The 17,158-nt window shown below is 39.9% G+C and overlaps 2 protein-coding genes across 2 annotated transcripts; one reads left to right on the top strand and one right to left on the bottom strand.

Annotated features, from left to right (window-relative positions):
* Nucleotides 1–2,289: 2,289 nt before the first annotated feature.
* zdhhc15b (zDHHC palmitoyltransferase 15b) lies at nt 2,290–11,093 on the top strand. The gene is made up of 11 exons (XM_030061337.1): nt 2,290–2,465; nt 2,914–2,940; nt 3,073–3,167; nt 3,276–3,396; nt 3,762–3,831; nt 4,263–4,295; nt 4,389–4,509; nt 4,709–4,841; nt 5,052–5,178; nt 5,394–5,509; nt 8,804–11,093. The coding sequence occupies exons 1-11, from the start codon at nt 2,324–2,326 to the stop codon at nt 8,845–8,847; spliced, it is 1,029 nt and encodes a 342-aa protein (XP_029917197.1). The 5' UTR covers nt 2,290–2,323; the 3' UTR covers nt 8,848–11,093.
* On the bottom strand, nt 10,767–17,130 carry uprt (uracil phosphoribosyltransferase (FUR1) homolog (S. cerevisiae)). Its single transcript, XM_030061338.1, has 8 exons — nt 16,990–17,130; nt 16,616–16,876; nt 16,094–16,136; nt 15,943–16,012; nt 15,646–15,708; nt 13,841–14,002; nt 12,062–12,160; nt 10,767–11,368 (listed from the first exon to the last, which is right to left on the bottom strand). Exons 2-8 carry the CDS (start codon nt 16,858–16,860, stop codon nt 11,262–11,264), a joined length of 789 nt encoding a protein of 262 aa, XP_029917198.1. The 5' UTR covers nt 16,861–16,876; nt 16,990–17,130; the 3' UTR covers nt 10,767–11,261.
* Nucleotides 17,131–17,158: the final 28 nt, after the last annotated feature.

Raw genomic sequence — 17,158 nt, 5'->3', positions numbered from 1 at the left:
GCGCCTCCCATTGGTGACTTATGGAACGTCTTTAACTAATGTTGATCTTGGTATTGTTCAACCCAATTTTGGAGTCTGACATTTGAAGTGAGAACAATAAAAGGTGATGAAATAACTGAAGCAGTAAATTTTGAGTGAGAGAAGTATTTTTTTTTTCCCTCCAATAAAACCTGTGCTGTGCATGCTGGCAAAAAAGCTAACAACAGATTAATTTCATCAATTCATTTTGTCACAACATCACACAACTCTCACTGAATTATTCTTCCACACAATAAGCAGTCAATAAAAGAACAGGAGCACTACAAAGGGCCTGCATAATAGTTTAAATGGATAACTAGCAGAACTTCAAGCAACTGTTCGATACTAAAGATGTTATTGTTCAGAGTGATGCAGGTGGATAGCCCAGTGGTTTCTTGTTTTACAAATAACCTTAAAGAGAGGCTGCAGTTTGTCTGACAGAGCAGTGTGTTTGACATATTACAGTTGCCTAGGGAACTGTCACCTTTCTTGTTCATTTTCACACCTCAGATTTCAAATCCAAACATTTCACAGATGGCCTCCTCTATTGTTGCATGCATCAGCGAGAGTCATGAGGAGGAGAATAGGAGTGTTGCGGGAAGAGATGTCAGGTAGGTATTACAAGGAGAGCCATTTGCAGTTCAAGTTCAGTAAGATGAAGGAGCTGGGGTGGATTTCCAATAGAGCGAGAAGCCAACGACATCTGTCACCGTGAAGGGGCAGAGGTGGTGCGGTTTTACATGCACCTGCAAGTAGCTGTATACCAACAACAACCTGACCTGGACTGATACCACAGAGGCGCTGTGCAAGAAAGAACCAGGTTAGATTGTTCTCCTCGAGGAGGCTCAGGTGTCTCAATGTATGTAACATTACTCTACATCTTATATGGCCACACTGCACTGGAGACATCAAGGCAGGGGAGGATAAAGTAATAGGTGAAAAAGGATGAGTCTGGACACCCTGGAGACAGTGGCAGGGAGCAGAATGACTACTAATCTGATCTCCGTCCTGGACAGCAGCATGGTGAGCTGATGCACTGAGCACCTTCAGCCTGCACCTCCATCCTAAAGTGCAACACAGAGCGCTCTAAGTGTCATTTTGTGCAAACAGCCAACACATTTCACATTATCTGTCTAAACAGACAGAGCCTAAAGCTATCAGTTTGGTTGTATACTGGATACCCTGTATATGAAGTATACACAGGGAATATTCTCGGTGCAAGTCTGCATGCCTAAATATTTTGTTGTATATTATCTCACTCTTTACATAGCATAAAATCAGTTTTGCATATTTTTTATAATCCTTAGCCTTTTTTCATAATGCAAAATTAAATCTTTCTCACCAATGCTCTAAATCTATTCATTTGGCAGATCCCATTAATTCTGTAATCCAAAGCCTACTTATTATGTCTGAATAATGAAACTGTCCACATATCAAACCCATTGCTCTATCCCAATTTAAAGCCTATGTTTTTTTTTTTTTTTTTTTTTTTTTTTTTAATGTGTCCTATTACTACTTGTGGCTTCAATAGCCCAATTTAACCAGGGGCATCATTAAAGTTTCATCTAATCTAATCAAATTTAATCAAATTTAGAATGCAGCACTGCCAGGCTGTGAGAGTAGGGGGGAAGACAGCTGGAAGTAATCCAGTGTAAAAGCAATACACTAAACTAAAATGAGAAACAAGCTGTATTTCACCGGGCTTGTGTGGCTACTTGGGCTTGTGTGTTGTAGGCGAGGTAGACATATGTTAAAAGCAAATAACACATACATAACATATGCTGTAAAGTTAGAATGCTGATCATTTTTTTGTAGTTGGGAGGGCAAAGCAGTTGGAAGTTTGTGTTTGTGTGACCTGACTAAAATCATGATGCACAGCAGACATTGCTTGGACAAACATCTGCACAAATGGAAGAAATAAAAATAGGGGGAAAAGGTGTTTAATCCAGTAATACTAGCTCTCGCATACATTTGAGCTGCATGTCTTGCTCCAGGAGTTGTGTACTAATATCTGTGTAGGGGAGCTCTTGTCTCAACACTAATCCTATTACATTTATAGGCTCCTGTAATTTTTGCATGGCTTGGCTACAATAGCTGCTACTGTTCTCACAAATCAACCTCGTTTGCCATAACAAGTTAATCAACATGATCACTTTAGCCAATCAAAACCCGGCAAAGCTCCATTAGATTGGACCCGATTGGACTCACAACTGACAAAGCTAATTTCCTAGCCTCCTGAGAGCGTGGTTAATCGCTCCCAGATAACAGGGATGAACAACATCCCAGGCATGGCAGTGGAGCGCAGATGAGCACAGGGGCTGGATGGACTATGGCTCTCTCCAGAGGTTTGAGATGCTGTCAAAAGGTTTTCTCTTGGATCCCGGTGCTTATCATAACCTCCGTGGTGTTGTGGTCCTACTACGCCTACGTATTTCAGCTATGTTTATGTAAGTATTGGTAACTGATTGGTCTCTGTTTTGATTTGTGGTCGTCTATAGACATCGTAGCAGCAGCAGCACAGCAGTGTTGACAAAAATTACGTTAACGCTACAGACACAGCAGAAGCGAGCAAACTGGCCGGAAGTATTTTAAGTTGTACGGGTTTTTATTTCGGTACATTACGGTTAGCGTTAAATAATTGGCACTGTTAATTTACCTCGTCGTTGAAAAGGCCACTAAGTTATTTTCCTTGTACACAAGCAATTGTCATTGTCTCTCGTATAACCTGTCAAGCTAGTAGTGCTAGGTTAGCCGCCGGTAACCGTTTCGCTTTTGAATCTAACATTAGCTACAACGGACGTTAGGCACAGGACTAGCGTTAATCTTAACAACAATGTGGCTAGTCCCTGACATAAAGGCCTGTCATTTTATCATGCCGTCTTCTTGTTTTTACAGTCACTCTCACCAACACGTTTGAAAAAGGTGAGTGTGTCTCTCATGTTTGTGCTACATCCATTGGTACACTGCTAAACAGGAAAATAAGGTGACTTGTCGGATGTTACGGGTGCTAAGCAAAGTGACTGCCGTGTAACGTGATGTTAACTGTGCTTGCAGTGGCGTATCTGTTGGTGTTTCATGTTTGCTTTGTGATGTTTTCCTGGACCTACTGGAAGTCCATCTTTACTCCACCTGCATCACCATGCAAGAAGGTAGCCTATAACAATCTGGATACACTGACACAATACAGTGATTGACGCGGATGTGTTGTCTTATTGTAACTTTGTGGTGCTGATTATCGTGTGTGTTTGTTGCCTTAGTTTCAGCTGTCATACTCTGACAAGGAAAGGTATGAGATGGAAGAGAGGCCGGATGCTCAGAAACAAATCCTGGTTGAGATCGCAAAGAAACTGCCCATCTTCACCCGAGCTCAATCTGGAGGTAAGATACAGTTTTCTCTGTAAAGTAACCTCGGTTTTACACTGATCTCCTGGGAGAATGTGATTCAGTCCAGTGAAGTGCTGTTGCTCACTAGTCTGCCATATCTGGAAGCCAGTGGGGTGAAAAGGCAGGCGTTAGCCACAGTCCATCATCTTGCACATAATCAGTGTGTGTTGAAAACGAAGAAGCAAGGGCAATTAGCCATGTGCTTGTGCTCCTGAGCATCCCCATCTTGAGTAATCAGCGAATGTATCTCTTTCATTAGTGCTGATAGCTCAGACTAGGTTCTGGGCTGCAGGAAGTAAGTGAAGGGTAGGGTCAGCTCAAATGTCTGTTCTCTCAGCTGGCCATCCTCTTGTCTCCAGCTATCAGGTTCTGTGACCGCTGCCAAGTACTGAAGCCTGACCGCTGTCACCACTGCTCCGTTTGTGAAACGTAAGTCAGCCTTTCCTCTCCAATCCATTCATCGAGAGAGATTGCCCCCGGCAAGGAGATATGCGTTGGCCAGAGGCTGTTGTGATAATTAGAAGGTGTTGCTTAGAGGGCACACAATCTGTTAGAACGAACACCTTATGATGTTCAATCAGAGCGGCGGTATAACCTGCACATGCGGCATCAGCACACTGCTGAATGCATACAAAAATGGCTGTATTAGCAGTCAGACTGAAAGATCAACGACTGTCAAAATGCAGTAGGAGTTATATGATCAAGTTTTTATCTGTTAAAATAAACCCTCTGTAGCGTTGACACTGCATACATTGTATTTTGACAAAAACAAATATTTTGTGACACATTTATTAAGGGTATACATACTAAAAGCTGTATTTGAGGTTTTATTTTGGTCTAATACTGCTGTAATATTTCAGATGTGTTCTGAAGATGGACCATCACTGTCCATGGTAAGTTGTATTTTGTATTTGCTTTTTAGTAGAAATTTATATATATATCAGTATATTAGTTTGGTTCTGACCCAAATATGTCTGTCTGTTCAGGGTGAACAACTGTGTGGGCTTTTCCAACTACAAGTTTTTCCTGCTTTTCCTCTCGTACTCCATGCTGTACTGCATATTCATTGCAGCCACGGTCTTTCAGTACTTTCTCAAGTTCTGGGTGGTGAGTGCTCATAGTTTTGTAATCGCTGATGCTCAAGGTCTTGTGATTTACTCATATCACAAGATTTAGATGTGTGCAGTCAGCATGCCTGGTGACAAATAAAGGGAACAGAGAACTTAGATATTTGTCATACAGATTATGCCTTTTGTAAGCCCACCGATTTTCTCAGGTTTCTGCTTCTCTTGTTTCTCTCTCTCAGGGGGATCTGCCAAATGGGCCTGCAAAGTTCCATGTCCTCTTTCTCATGTTTGTGGCGCTCATGTTCTTCGTCAGTCTCATGTTCCTCTTTGGCTACCACTGCTGGTTGGTGGCCAAGAACAGGTCCACTTTAGGTAAGGGTTTACATATTTATTGGAATACCCCTTACATTGCTCTTATCGAGTTGCACTCAGATTCCTCTCCGTTGCTGCTGATAAAGTGGCAGAAATGAGAGGAGGCGTCTAAGTCAGCTGTCTTTTGCAGTTAGGTCCTTTGTGAAACGATGTGTGCTGAATGTAAGGAAACAACATATTCTGATCCAGATTTGTGTTGTCTTCTTTCAGAGGCCTTCTCAGCTCCAGTATTTGTCGGTGGTCCAGACAGAAATGGCTTCAATGTTGGTGTCCGTAGAAACCTGCAGCAGGTATTTGGAGAGGACAGGAGGCTGTGGCTCATCCCTGTCTTCACAAGGTGGGTTTGAAGTCAAGGGACAGCAAATAATACATATGTGGCTTGGTTTTCCTTCTCCTTTTTCATACTTTTCAGCAGTAGCATTGGAGATGAAGTTCATCTCAAATTGGGGACAAAATGTAGAAGGAGCGGCTGCACAGATGACTGGGGCATTGTAACAGTCTTTGTTTCTTAATAATTAGCTTCCTTCTTCTTTTGTGCAATGTATTTGTCAGCCAAGGTAATGGACACTACTTCCCCTTGAAGAATGTGAGTGAATCCCAGAACCCCTTATTAGCTAATGAGGAGATGTGGGAGGAGTCGGATGATTGCTCTGACGAAGGGAGTTTGGGTGAGTCACTTAAGTTTTGACATCTGCGCATGAACACTTTGAGTCTTTTCCAGTTGCTTTTTGTGTTTTCCAGAATACAAATGATGACATTTTGACATGTTGAGATCTTGTGCCACCTTGCGCATGCGTTCTGAATTTGGATGTGATCAGTGAAACTGAGTATTTGCATTTGAAAACTGAACATATATTTTTGTTTGTTTTCCCTCTTAGGGCTTTGGTAGCCTCTAGCCAGTTTGATTTTAATATATTAGACTGCAGCAGAATATTGAAAAAACAAACTTCAAACAAGTCAATCCAAGTTCAGATTTCAACATCTCCCACCATAAATGTCCGACTATAAAAAACAAACACCATAAAGGCGTTTCTTACCCTCATAAAACTTTTCAAGTCGTGGTGTTGCAATATCTCTTGCAGCCACCATACTCTCATTTATGTTGTGTTTAGCTGGGGGGATTTGGTTAAGCTTTGTCAATTACATTGTAGACCCACACCATGCCTGCTGAATCAGCCTCACCAGGCCCCCTTTTCTGTTGCAGTTGCACCAAAAGCAGTAGTTTTTGGGCCAAATGTTGTTTCACACTTTTTACACACTAAAATAACTTTGTGATGTAGCTAGAATTTTTAAAACTATATTATGATGTTTACTGCACATGGTTGCTTCTTGCTGGGTTCCCACAGGTCCTTAAAAAGTCTTAAGTAAGTTTTTCAGAATTTAAGGTCATAAAATGTCTTAAAAAGTCATAATGATAGTTCTTAAATTTTTAGGTGATGCCTATTTGCATGAGAAATATCTCCCCACAGGATTCACTATTTTAAATATATTTTAAATATGGTTTGGTCCTAAGTTGCAACTCACTCCAGTCCAGCTATGTCTTTTCTTTTCCTGGTAATTTTTCCAAATTGCTTTCACCTGCTCTCACGGAGGTAACAGGATTAAAGGAATACACCAAATGGTACAGATGATGCTGGGCTAAAGACAGTTAGTCAGGAGGTTCAGAGGAGACACAAAGCACTCTGTTATTTCTGATAGTTGCTAGAATCTGGATAATAATTTTTGTCGTGTGGAGCTTCAAAGGCCAACATGCGACATGTAGGTGCAGTGCACTGTTAATTTTCTGACTGCTTAGCTGGAGATCACAGATGTAATGGACTGTTAAAGTGGATGAAAGGTAGATATACTGAAACATGTCTGTGTCTTAATGGGGATAATTAACCACAGCTGACTCTGTTGGTGTGAGAACAACCAGAACAGCCTTGTTGTTTTACAGAGTGTTGTCAAAATTAACAATTCCAAGTAAATTGTTTTTATCATTTAAATTTTAAAGTAAAACTTTTTCCAGAAAAATATCCTCACAAATAATGTCAAATTAATTTCAAACATGAAGGAAAGGATACAAAATTTTCTCTTGAAAATTTTCTCTCTCTTGTGTGCCGCAACCCTGTCTTGTGGCAATGAAGAGGCACTACACATTTTAAAGGTATAGAATTTTACAAATATAGTGGTATCTGTTGGTCGATGTGAGTGTGATACATCCACAGCCAAGTTTGGTTCATTAACGCCTCCCCTGTCACAAGAACACAAGCTTCATTGGGAGTGTACTGCTCCAAAATGAATGGAGTAGATAAAGACCGGAAAACAACACAATTTTAAAAGGCGGCATAAAGCTGACAATTTGTTTTAAAGGATGCACAACAACACACGTTTGTTTCGTTTTCACTTTCAGCATTCATTCCAGCCTCCTGGTGTCCAAAATGGTGGAACTAGTTTGATACAGTGGTACACTCAACTTGGTAGATATGCTACACTCTTATAGGCCAACAAATACCGCCATATGTGTGAAATTCTGAACGACCATTTTAAATAGCTAAGACTTTTTAGATTCAACTGATAGGCAGTGTGCAATGAGCATGTAATTTGATGGTTGAGACCACATGGTTCTCATTATGTCTTACTCACCAATACATTGTGTGCACATAGTCTATGTTTTTGTCAGCAGAATCTAAATGTTCTCAGTTCAATCAGATCTCACGCATAGTGCACCTTTAGGGCAGAGGGAAAACCATCATCCAGCAGGAAATGCCAGGTGACATTAATTTCTAGCAGAATAGAGCTACTTTTGCTGATGCTACAACTGCAGTGATTTGGTTTTACAAGGTCTATCACGGAAAAATACAGTACACGTGTTTTAAAACTAGACATGCTGATAGTGAACAATAGCAGGGTATATATCCTGGAAATGACCTGAACCCTCAATGACACCTTGTGACCATGTCCTTAATCTGGCTCAATGGTTTGACCAACCAGAGGAGGGCTGTGTTAATTATGACTGCCCCAAATAATGAGATCATTTAGTGCTCCTGATCTACCCACAATGCAAAGTCTCTAACACATCCCAGTTTGCCAAGATGTTTGTGCTAAGATTATCATGCTCACAGGCTGAAAGTTTGATGATGGTGGTGCTAGACATCAAAAATCAAAAAGGGTTTCCCTCCAGGCATCATGAATGTGTACAGCATATTTGAAGACAGTCAAATAAAAAGTACATGAGTTTATCATGTTGCAGTCATCACCTGTAGCAATGGTCGGGGTGAATCCATAATGTCCCTGACCTGTCATTTCAGGGATATAATGATGGATTAAATTAGTAAAGGCAGCAATATGTCTCTCCCAGCTGTTCATGTTTCTTTCTTTTTTTTTTTTTTTTTTTTTTTTTTTTTTTAAACATTGGAAGCCTGTGACTTCTGGGATATAAGGAAAACCTGCAGCAGAAAAGGCACAAGTAGCTTCTAACTGGCAAGTGCTTTGATGGGTTTAGGACCTTTTACATGGGAATTTATAGCAATAGGAAAACTTAACAAAAAAACATAACATGGATTTTATCTTTTGAGGAGCTATAGGTGTTGCAAATTTATGCTCCAAATTCTAACATATCATCTACTCTACCATGAAAACTTGTGGCATTAAGTACTTTGTTTCTATCATGTATTTGTTCATGTATTCTTGAGTGATTGTGGTCAAACACAGACTGAAACAGATGCCGCCATGATGACATAATGTCCCATATACCATGTACCAAACCTGATCACATACAAATCCAAAACACATTTGAATTTCATTGTCTGTTTGCTCAAATATCACTCTATTAAATTACCATTAAATTGTCTGGCCATAGCACTCTACTACCATCTGGTGGTCTTATGCAGTATAACATCTGTGAGAGCAAAGTCATCAATTACAAAAAGAAAAAGAGAAATGATTCATTTGTGCACTAAGTTTCTTTCTTTGTATTCCAGTTGATGAGAGAGACCCCTCTGTTACCATAGAGATGGAGGAATAGCGGATGGGTATGCTTAACATATGGAACAATACACATATTTAAATATACTGGAACAGGTGATGTAGATCTATATCAAACGCACACGCTGTACCATGAGGCAAATGCAGTCTGAATCCTGTGGATGTTCAGACGCACTCAAAAAAGAAGCCAAACGTGTGGATGAAACCTGCAGTTCTTCGTCATTGCCACTTTTACCCTGGTGTTCTACTTAATCACAGAGAAAAAGGAACCAGATGGGCAACCAACAGCATTGCTCCTCCTGCTTGGACGGATTAACGACAGTATCACTTCGATTTGGGAAAAAGGAAAAACAAAAACCTGTCAAATATCAGCTCACATACTCTAGAGACAAGTGTTGTTTACTATGGGTCTGACACTTCCCTCTGGGTGTTCATCTCAAGGCGTTGGCCTCTGCGGGACTATAAATGATCGTTAAGTGGGATGCTTCTGTCTGGCACTGTGCTCTTTATACTGTAAGTCTCTCTCTCTCTTTTCCAGTGCTGGGCCTTGAGTTAACTTTGCATACAATATCACACCTCAGCTCTTGGTCTATTTAATTTAAGCTCACACCCATAATGCCCTAGAGGTGTCCTGTGGTGATGTAAGACACTGGGGTTTACCAGTCAGTGTCTCACAGTACATTAACAGATTATATCTTTTTTTTTTTTTTCTTTTCCAAAACCTGACTAAACCTGCGCCTTATCTATTCCTGTGTTTTGGGAATCTATTTCCAAAGAATGTATCTGGTGTCCTGCTTGTGGGCACACTGCGCCCTGTCTGTGCCAACATACTGGGCACCTATTTTCAAAAGGACCTATTACATGTGTTGAGGACAGCCTTTTTTCAGCAGCGATATTGGAGTCAGTATACCATTGCCAGTGTGCAGTCAGACTGGGGTTATAGTAGGAAAAACAAACTGGCATACATTTGTAGCTTTCACTTCACAGCTTGTTATTTTCTGAAAATTATGCTGAAATATCACAGTGTAACATTACAACAGGTTTGGTTGGGATGACTGGCCGGCTGTTTGGGTATAAAGTGACAAGGCAGGCGAAGTGAAGCTTAAATTGGTCACATGCACAAAATCACACATCCGAGAGAGAGCGCATCTGCCCATTTGTCCATTGTCTGCTTTTTGATCATATGAAATGCTACCTGAAACTTTCGAGAACCATGCTGCTCTTGTCTCTGTACGTCTCTTAACTGTTTGTGGACATACAGCACATGCTATGACCATTCCTGTTTTCTACAGATTAGAGTTCAAAGAAGTAGATATGAGGTACTGATGACTGATCCTCATCCACTGGTTGGTAGAGGTCAGTGTTCTTCTGTAATATGATGTGTTGATTTTTTTTTTTCTATGTTTATGTAAAGATTTTTAAAACCAATGAAACGACTTTTCCTCATTGAGACCGTTTAGAAGACTGAGGAGTAGTTACTCATAGGATCTTAGCCTGTGTACTTTGTTGAAGACCAGACTCATGCACTGTAATTGAAAAGACCCATTTATTCAATACAAGGGGAAAGTCAGATAAATATATATACATATATCAAAACCTTTATGAAGGTGTTTATCTACTTGACACTTTTACTTGCTTCTTTATATCCGTTTTCCTACTATGTTGGGCAAGCCAAATCAAATGCTCATCATATCTGAAAAATACTGCATATTGTTGATTAAAATACTTCATTTTTTCTGTGATGTATGTTTTTATGTTTGAAAGTGTGTGTAGAGATTTGAAGAAAGATGTGGATGTTGAGTGTCAAATGTTCATGTGGTCTTGTGTCTATTTATTGAAATGCTATTCAGATTTTTTTCTGTGTATTGAGTTTATTCATTTGTAGCTGCCGTGGGCAGTATCTGTACATGTTGCTCCTTTATCATCGAGTGGAAATTAAAATAACCGAAACAGCCTGGATTTATCAAACATTCAGATGTTTATTTACCTTGGGGAAAGGACAAATCACTCACAGTGGACTGTACATGAGACTTTTGCAGAAAGGAACACAGTATTACTGGAGCACATTATGATCCCTCTTGTCAGTATGTGATTATGGAGCTTCCTTTTTTCAATACCTCTTGACCATCAAAAATACTGACAATGTTTCACTGTTCTGTCCATTAACATAAAAAATTCTTTATTGATCCATCAGTAAACATAACCTGCTAAATAAAATTGTCAAAGTTAAATGTATCTATGGTTCTGCATCATTTTGTTTCTATAGCGCAAGTTTCACACACAAAACCCCCTTATACAAAGAGTCCGTCAGATTAATTTTGTGTCAGTTTAGAAGCCTTTGGAGATCAAACTGCAGCATTTGGCACAACAAAGACAACATGAGATACATTTAAATAAAGGTGGCTAAATACACTCATACAGATTGCATATCACGTTGCTCATGCTGTCCTTGATTCAGTCTGTGCCAAAGTACCTCTGTCCAAAATGTGTGGGAGCCACTGGGTGCACCTCTGTGGTCAAGATGGTGATGTCAGGGAACTCCTGAATGATAGATTTGGCTCCTAGGAGAAAAATAGAATGGTGTTACATACCGCATGAAGTTCTTATGGTGCCGTGTAAGCAGATCGTTGATGAGTAGAGAAAGGGATTAGTCAAAGGAGTGGTTGGAAACATGTGACTGGGCATTCACACTGCAAACCCGAGAAACCAAATTCCAGAAGTCGACTCGTTTTCTCTGATCAGAGAAATTTCAAGTTAACTGAACCGTAGCTTTTTATTCTTTTGTTGCCAAGGAAAAGCTGCACTCTTGTGCCCATCAATAGCTTTGAACTAGCATTGCTGTTGTGTTCTTTCTGATGTGTAGAGCCCGCAATACACTGGATTTTTGGGACAGATGACAATAGATATGTGAGTAAAACAACTTCTGTTAATATATGGGCCAACTGTCACCTCAGCTGTGAAATGCTGCTTTGCTAACTCACCCTAAAAAAAAAAAAAAAAAAAGCGGTTGGACAAATTAATCCTCACATGTATTAAACTGCCTCAGGTGCTTTGACATACACACCTATACCGATGTATATGTGATGAGCCAATAAATACTGGCTGATAATATTGGTATATGAGTAGCTGCCAGTGGTGTGAAGACTGACACACTGGGTGCAGCAGCGGGCAGGATGACTGAGGATTAAATGGACGATCAAGTGGGTAAATAACAGCGAAGTGGTGATGTGGTGTGTCTGGGTGTAGTGGTGTACCGTGAGGTGTGGAGAAGAGGCTGAGGAGGATAATATGTCTAGGCTGGACGCCGTGCTCTATCAGCACCCTCACTGCCTCGATCACCGTGTTCCCCGTACCTGCAGACACAGAAATAAAAAGTCTATGACTTGCATTCCACTGGTCAGATCCTGTTGAAACTCCTGTTGAAAGCTAAAAAGTGTGGATGCGTAATCATCCAACATTTTGTACTAAAGCCAATTAAGATTCTCTCACATCCTGCAGTTTCACATTCCAGCAGTTCTCTCTGTAATACTCCTGAACCATGAGACACAATCACGTCATCACATTAGTGTTTGTGTGTGTGTGTGTGTGCCAGTTTCCAAAATTAACTTTGTCTGCTCTGCCGAAAGCTGGTAAATTAGAAAAAAAAATTACCTGCCAAGAATAATTTTACCCTCCAATTAATTAATTAATTTTTTTTTTTTTTGTAAAAATATGTTGCTATATCTGTTTCCAAAGGTGTTTCATGTATTTATCAAGGACGTGTTTAATTTAAGACTTGTTCACCTGCTTAATCAATGGATCAAGTTTGTTTATCAATTGCTTATTATAAGGATTGCCATTAGCTGACGCCTTGATGACCATCTCGTCTTCATTATGACTCACATGGGCAAAAACAACCAACACTTACATTTGAGAACAAAAACCTCTATACAAAAACAACATAAATCAAAATAAGTAAATAATTGCACAAGTGAAGTCAAGCACAAAAGGAAGAGCAATGTCTTTCAACCAAAACATCAGCACACATAAAACAAAAAACAAACGGAAAAAAAAATATCAACAAAACTCTATAAAGTTAAGGTTCTTAGGGTACCATTTGAGATTCTTTTTAAAGCGTATCTTTTTAGATATTGACAGAAGTGTGACAGGTAAGGAATTCCAACTCATAATGGCTCGATAAATAACCGTTTTCTTCAAGGAATTTTATTTTGGTCAAGGTATTGTCATCTGCACCCTCCTTTTGTAAGATGAGGATGAATGTGTGCAAATTTACAAATTTTATCAAAAAGAAATCTAGGAGTCTTAGAATTTATGACAGCATGAAAAAGCACCAATAATTCATCAGCAAATGCAACAGAACTCAAATGACTAGTGCTGTAATTTCACCATTAGTAACCATTTCACAGTCAGCGTTATTATCTGAAAAAAAAAAAAAAAAAAAAAAAAAGGCTCTGACCAGTGCAGTGGGGACACCTTTACTGATTTATTGGCCAAAGACAAAGAGAGGCATTTGGCACTTGGCAGGTGTTAATTTCAGACCTGTTAGCCTGCATCACTCTGTAACTACACGTCCCATCACTTTGATGTAATAAAACATTCCTTCAACCTGGTTTCATTACCGTATTTTTTTGTGACTGGGATGCAGAAAAAACCTCTGCTTTGTGACAAGGGGACGCCATGGCTATCAGGAAACTATTTCTGTAGGCCCTCATTATGCTATTCAGCAGCTTGGTGGCTATCTCACAGGCAGTGTATAATTTACCCATGAGAGCTATAATTACCAGAAGAGAGTGAATGGGCTTCTATGATGTGCAAATGTTGAGCTTGTGGTGAAGGTCAACTCAAAAGGACATTTTGAAAAAAAATAATAATGAAATAAAACCAATAAATAAATAAACATTTCTTCATTTGCAGAGGAAAATGTGTAGCATCATTTATGTGATGCTGAATGCGGTTAAGTGCTTTTGAATCACCGGGAGGATAAACTGCAGTGTGATCACGGTGTGTTAAATGTGTGGACACTGATCACTTACTGAGAATCGGGTACATGAGCAGCACTTTCCTCCGGTACACATCTGGGGGAAACTTGGCATAGTAGACTTTGGCTTTCTGTGTCTCCTCGTCGCTCTGGATGAGGATCTTGCCGATGCGGATGGACCGGCAGCAGTCCCTGAGGCCTTGCTCCATGGCCTCACCTGTGGGGAAACACACACAAACACACAAGCCTGCGTGTAAACAGAGTAGGGATGTCACGAGAACCGATACTGCTCTGCCTCGGCTTGGACAACAGAAACACAGCAAGAGTCGTGTACGGAAGGATTTTGCGTTCGAGGTGGATGCTCAGAATATAAGAATAAATTTGCAAAACCCAAACGGTGCCATCAAAGTTTCCTGTTAAATAGTTTTCTTTTTCTAATTATGCATAAGCATATTTATTATATGCATTTTTTCCCACACATCTCTGTTGGATACTGCAATTGAAATCCTGTGCAATCTAAGAAGTTGTCATTTAAGCACAGTTGACTGATTGCTCGTTTTAAAAACTTTAAGGCTTAAATACTTGAATGTTCAACATATTTTAATAAAGGAATGTGTTCGTAAATGGGATTTTTTTTCTTTTCTTTTACCGTGGCACCAAAATGGGTATCAGGAACTGTGGAATTTTTTTTTTTTTTTTTTTTTTTTTGCATAGTAACATAATATTGGCTAGTGGCTAGTGGCAGCTTCAGTAAAATAAAAATAAAAACCAGAATTGTATCAGTCTAAAACAAACAAACAAACATATCAGTCAAACCCTCAGTTTGAGTTGGAATTTAGTCAGTTATCAACTATATGATTCTATGAACAACAGTTTCCTTTAGGTTACAGAAGCAAGGTGGGACTGCCATTTATCTAATTATTATTCACCACAGAACTTGGGACAAGTTAATCAAGGTTTTCTTGGATCTCTCTCCACAGGTAAACATGATGGGTATGTATAAAATGAGTTGGCTAAATCTACAATAGGCATGTCCCAACAGGTAAGTACAGCAGGTAAGTATAAAGGCAGTGGGTTCAGTGGTAGGCTTAGAATTGTATCATTACATCAGAAATGTTTACTTATACAGATGAATTTGACAAATTTTCACAAAAGGAAAGACAAATGAAATCAGACAATGTTTATGTTGAAATTAAAATCCCATAAATACATATTTAACACTATTTAATGCCTTTAAAGCCTAAAATTGAACTTAAGACACTTGAAGTACTTTAAGTCCTGAAGATACCTTCTCTTGTATCCCTGCGCAATAATTAATTATTGTATAGGGATATAGCAATTATACAGTAATCACTGCTCTGGCATAGTGTTTGTGGGTTAGGGCGTGAATTCTTTGCTCCACTGTAACTGTCACAAAGGCAGTAATAGTGTGTAATGTCTCATTAAATATGAGGAAGAGAGGATAAAAGGCAAAAAAACAACACTTAAACCTACAGCCATGCTTTCAGGGAACTTGTAAAAGTATGCAAGGTATCTGTCTCATGTTCTCCATGAGCATACCCTGATTTACGCATGTATTTCAGTGCTACATAGCCACCATGTCAGTCTGGTTACCATGTGACAGGCTCTTAGCTTTCAAATGAACAATCAGGTTCACTGGGAGAAAAGGGACTGACTGCTGATAAAAACGGCCTCATCCAGTGTGCGCAACAGCCCAGCCTGGTGAATAAGGGCACAGCATAATGTATGTAGGTGTGCACAAAGCTCATATGCCTGGAAGATGTAATACACGCTCTTACAAAGAAGCAACTCTAATTCAGTAGGTGTGCTGTGACAGATTCCCCTTATCCTTTGACTTACCACTCCTCATAATGCTGACTCCACAGTTGCCTCTTTCAAACTTGACACCTTCATACTTGTACCCTGAGGGGGAAAAAATGAAGCAGGAGCTGTGAAATTGTAGCTGCTCTGAACAATCTCACACAGTCACACATATTGGAGGTAAAATACTGGAGGCAGGGAGCACAGGCGCTCTGATTTCTGCAGAGAAGTAAGTGCAATTAATTTGTAAGTGCAATCTATTTAACTTCATCCATGCTGAAGCTCAGATCCTGTAAGCCCGGCACAGAGTTTGTTAGTAACGCAAGACATTCTCACCTGTTGGTGTGGTCACAGTGCACTCTGAGTATGGGAGCTGGTTTAAACCCTCTTCCACCACTAGTCTGATCTGTTGATGGAGAGCAAATAAAGCACGAAACAACTCATAAACAGACACAAAGAGCGCATCGAGACTAAATCATGATCTTACCAGTCGGTCAGCGCAAAACACAAAATCTCCTCTGCTGGTCGTCCTGGAAACATGAAGGAAAACGTAAGGCGTAATTTGATCAGTTTAGACTAAGGCTGAACGATACATCATCATCATCACATCATTATCTAGACATGAACACGCAAGATATTAATATCTCAAAAGACAACAAAATGGACAATATCAAATTTAGGGTTAGTGTTAGGCTTAGACAGTGCCTGGTCTGTTCTGATAGATAAAATACTTTGTGTGAAGTAACTGCATTTTCTACATCCATTTGGTAATATTATGCTGTTTTTTTTAAAAGAATGCTTAATTGTCAGTGAACCCACAGTAATATTGTATCGCTATTGAGATATTTGGCATAAATACAGAGATATGAAATTGTGTCCATATCATGTAGCAATAGTTTAGACGGTGTATAATTTACATTGTGGATAATAATGCATTTCAAGCATTGCTACATCAATAGACACAGTGGCAGGCCATTCAAAACACAACCACCAGTTCAATCAGACTTACTTATCTCTGATTATAGTCTGTAATTCACGAATCTGGTCATTCAGAGGAAGCAGTTTAAGCTGAGGTCCCAAAGCATGCTGGTTTACAGGCTGCAGGCTGACATCTCCTGCCTCAGAGGAGACCACGGCAGGGACATTGCTGCTGCTAGTGCTGCTGCTGCTGCTGCTGCTTGCAAACCGGACCTGCTTCATGTGGTGCTCCTGGCCGCTGCTCACATTGTTCAACTGCTGATTATGGCATGGCATCCTGACTAACAATACACTGTGGCGGGAATGAATAATAAATAAATACATAAATACAAGTTTCTGAATGGTGTGTAAAAGTCCAAAGCTGATGTTAATGTTATGTATTAGTGGTAGCTGCGACCCACTGACCTGCTGTCAAAGAGAGCCAGCCAGGCAACGTGCTCTTCCTTAGCTTCGGTTTGTGCTTTCAAGTCAAGTACAAGCTCCCGGTTACACAGCTGACTTACCGCCGGGATACAACACGACTGGGCCGGCTTTACTAACTAAAAGACACTCGACCACGTCGCGTCAATATCAA

Source organism: Myripristis murdjan, chromosome 10 (assembly GCF_902150065.1).
Source record: "Myripristis murdjan chromosome 10, fMyrMur1.1, whole genome shotgun sequence".
Lineage (NCBI taxonomy): Eukaryota > Metazoa > Chordata > Actinopteri > Holocentriformes > Holocentridae > Myripristis > Myripristis murdjan.
This window is presented reverse-complemented; position numbering and strand designations above follow the sequence as displayed.

Bases quoted from the DNA above. Each gene is read 5' to 3' on its own strand.
- zdhhc15b (XM_030061337.1), top strand. From the start codon at position 2,324: ATGAGCACAGGGGCTGGATGGACTATGGCTCTCTCCAGAGGTTTGAGA. The intron at 3,168-3,275 runs GTAGCCTATAAC...TTGTTGCCTTAG, and splicing joins CTGCATCACCATGCAAGAAG to TTTCAGCTGTCATACTCTGA. The intron at 4,296-4,388 runs GTAAGTTGTATT...CTGTCTGTTCAG, and splicing joins ATGGACCATCACTGTCCATG to GGTGAACAACTGTGTGGGCT.
- uprt (XM_030061338.1), bottom strand. From the start codon at position 16,860: ATGCCATGCCATAATCAGCAGTTGAACAATGTGAGCAGCGGCCAGGAG. The intron at 12,161-13,840 runs GTAAGTGATCAG...CTGTGTCTGCAG, and splicing joins GCTCATGTACCCGATTCTCA to GTACGGGGAACACGGTGATC. The intron at 11,369-12,061 runs GTACACCACTAC...TTTTTCTCCTAG, and splicing joins CCTCTTCTCCACACCTCACG to GAGCCAAATCTATCATTCAG.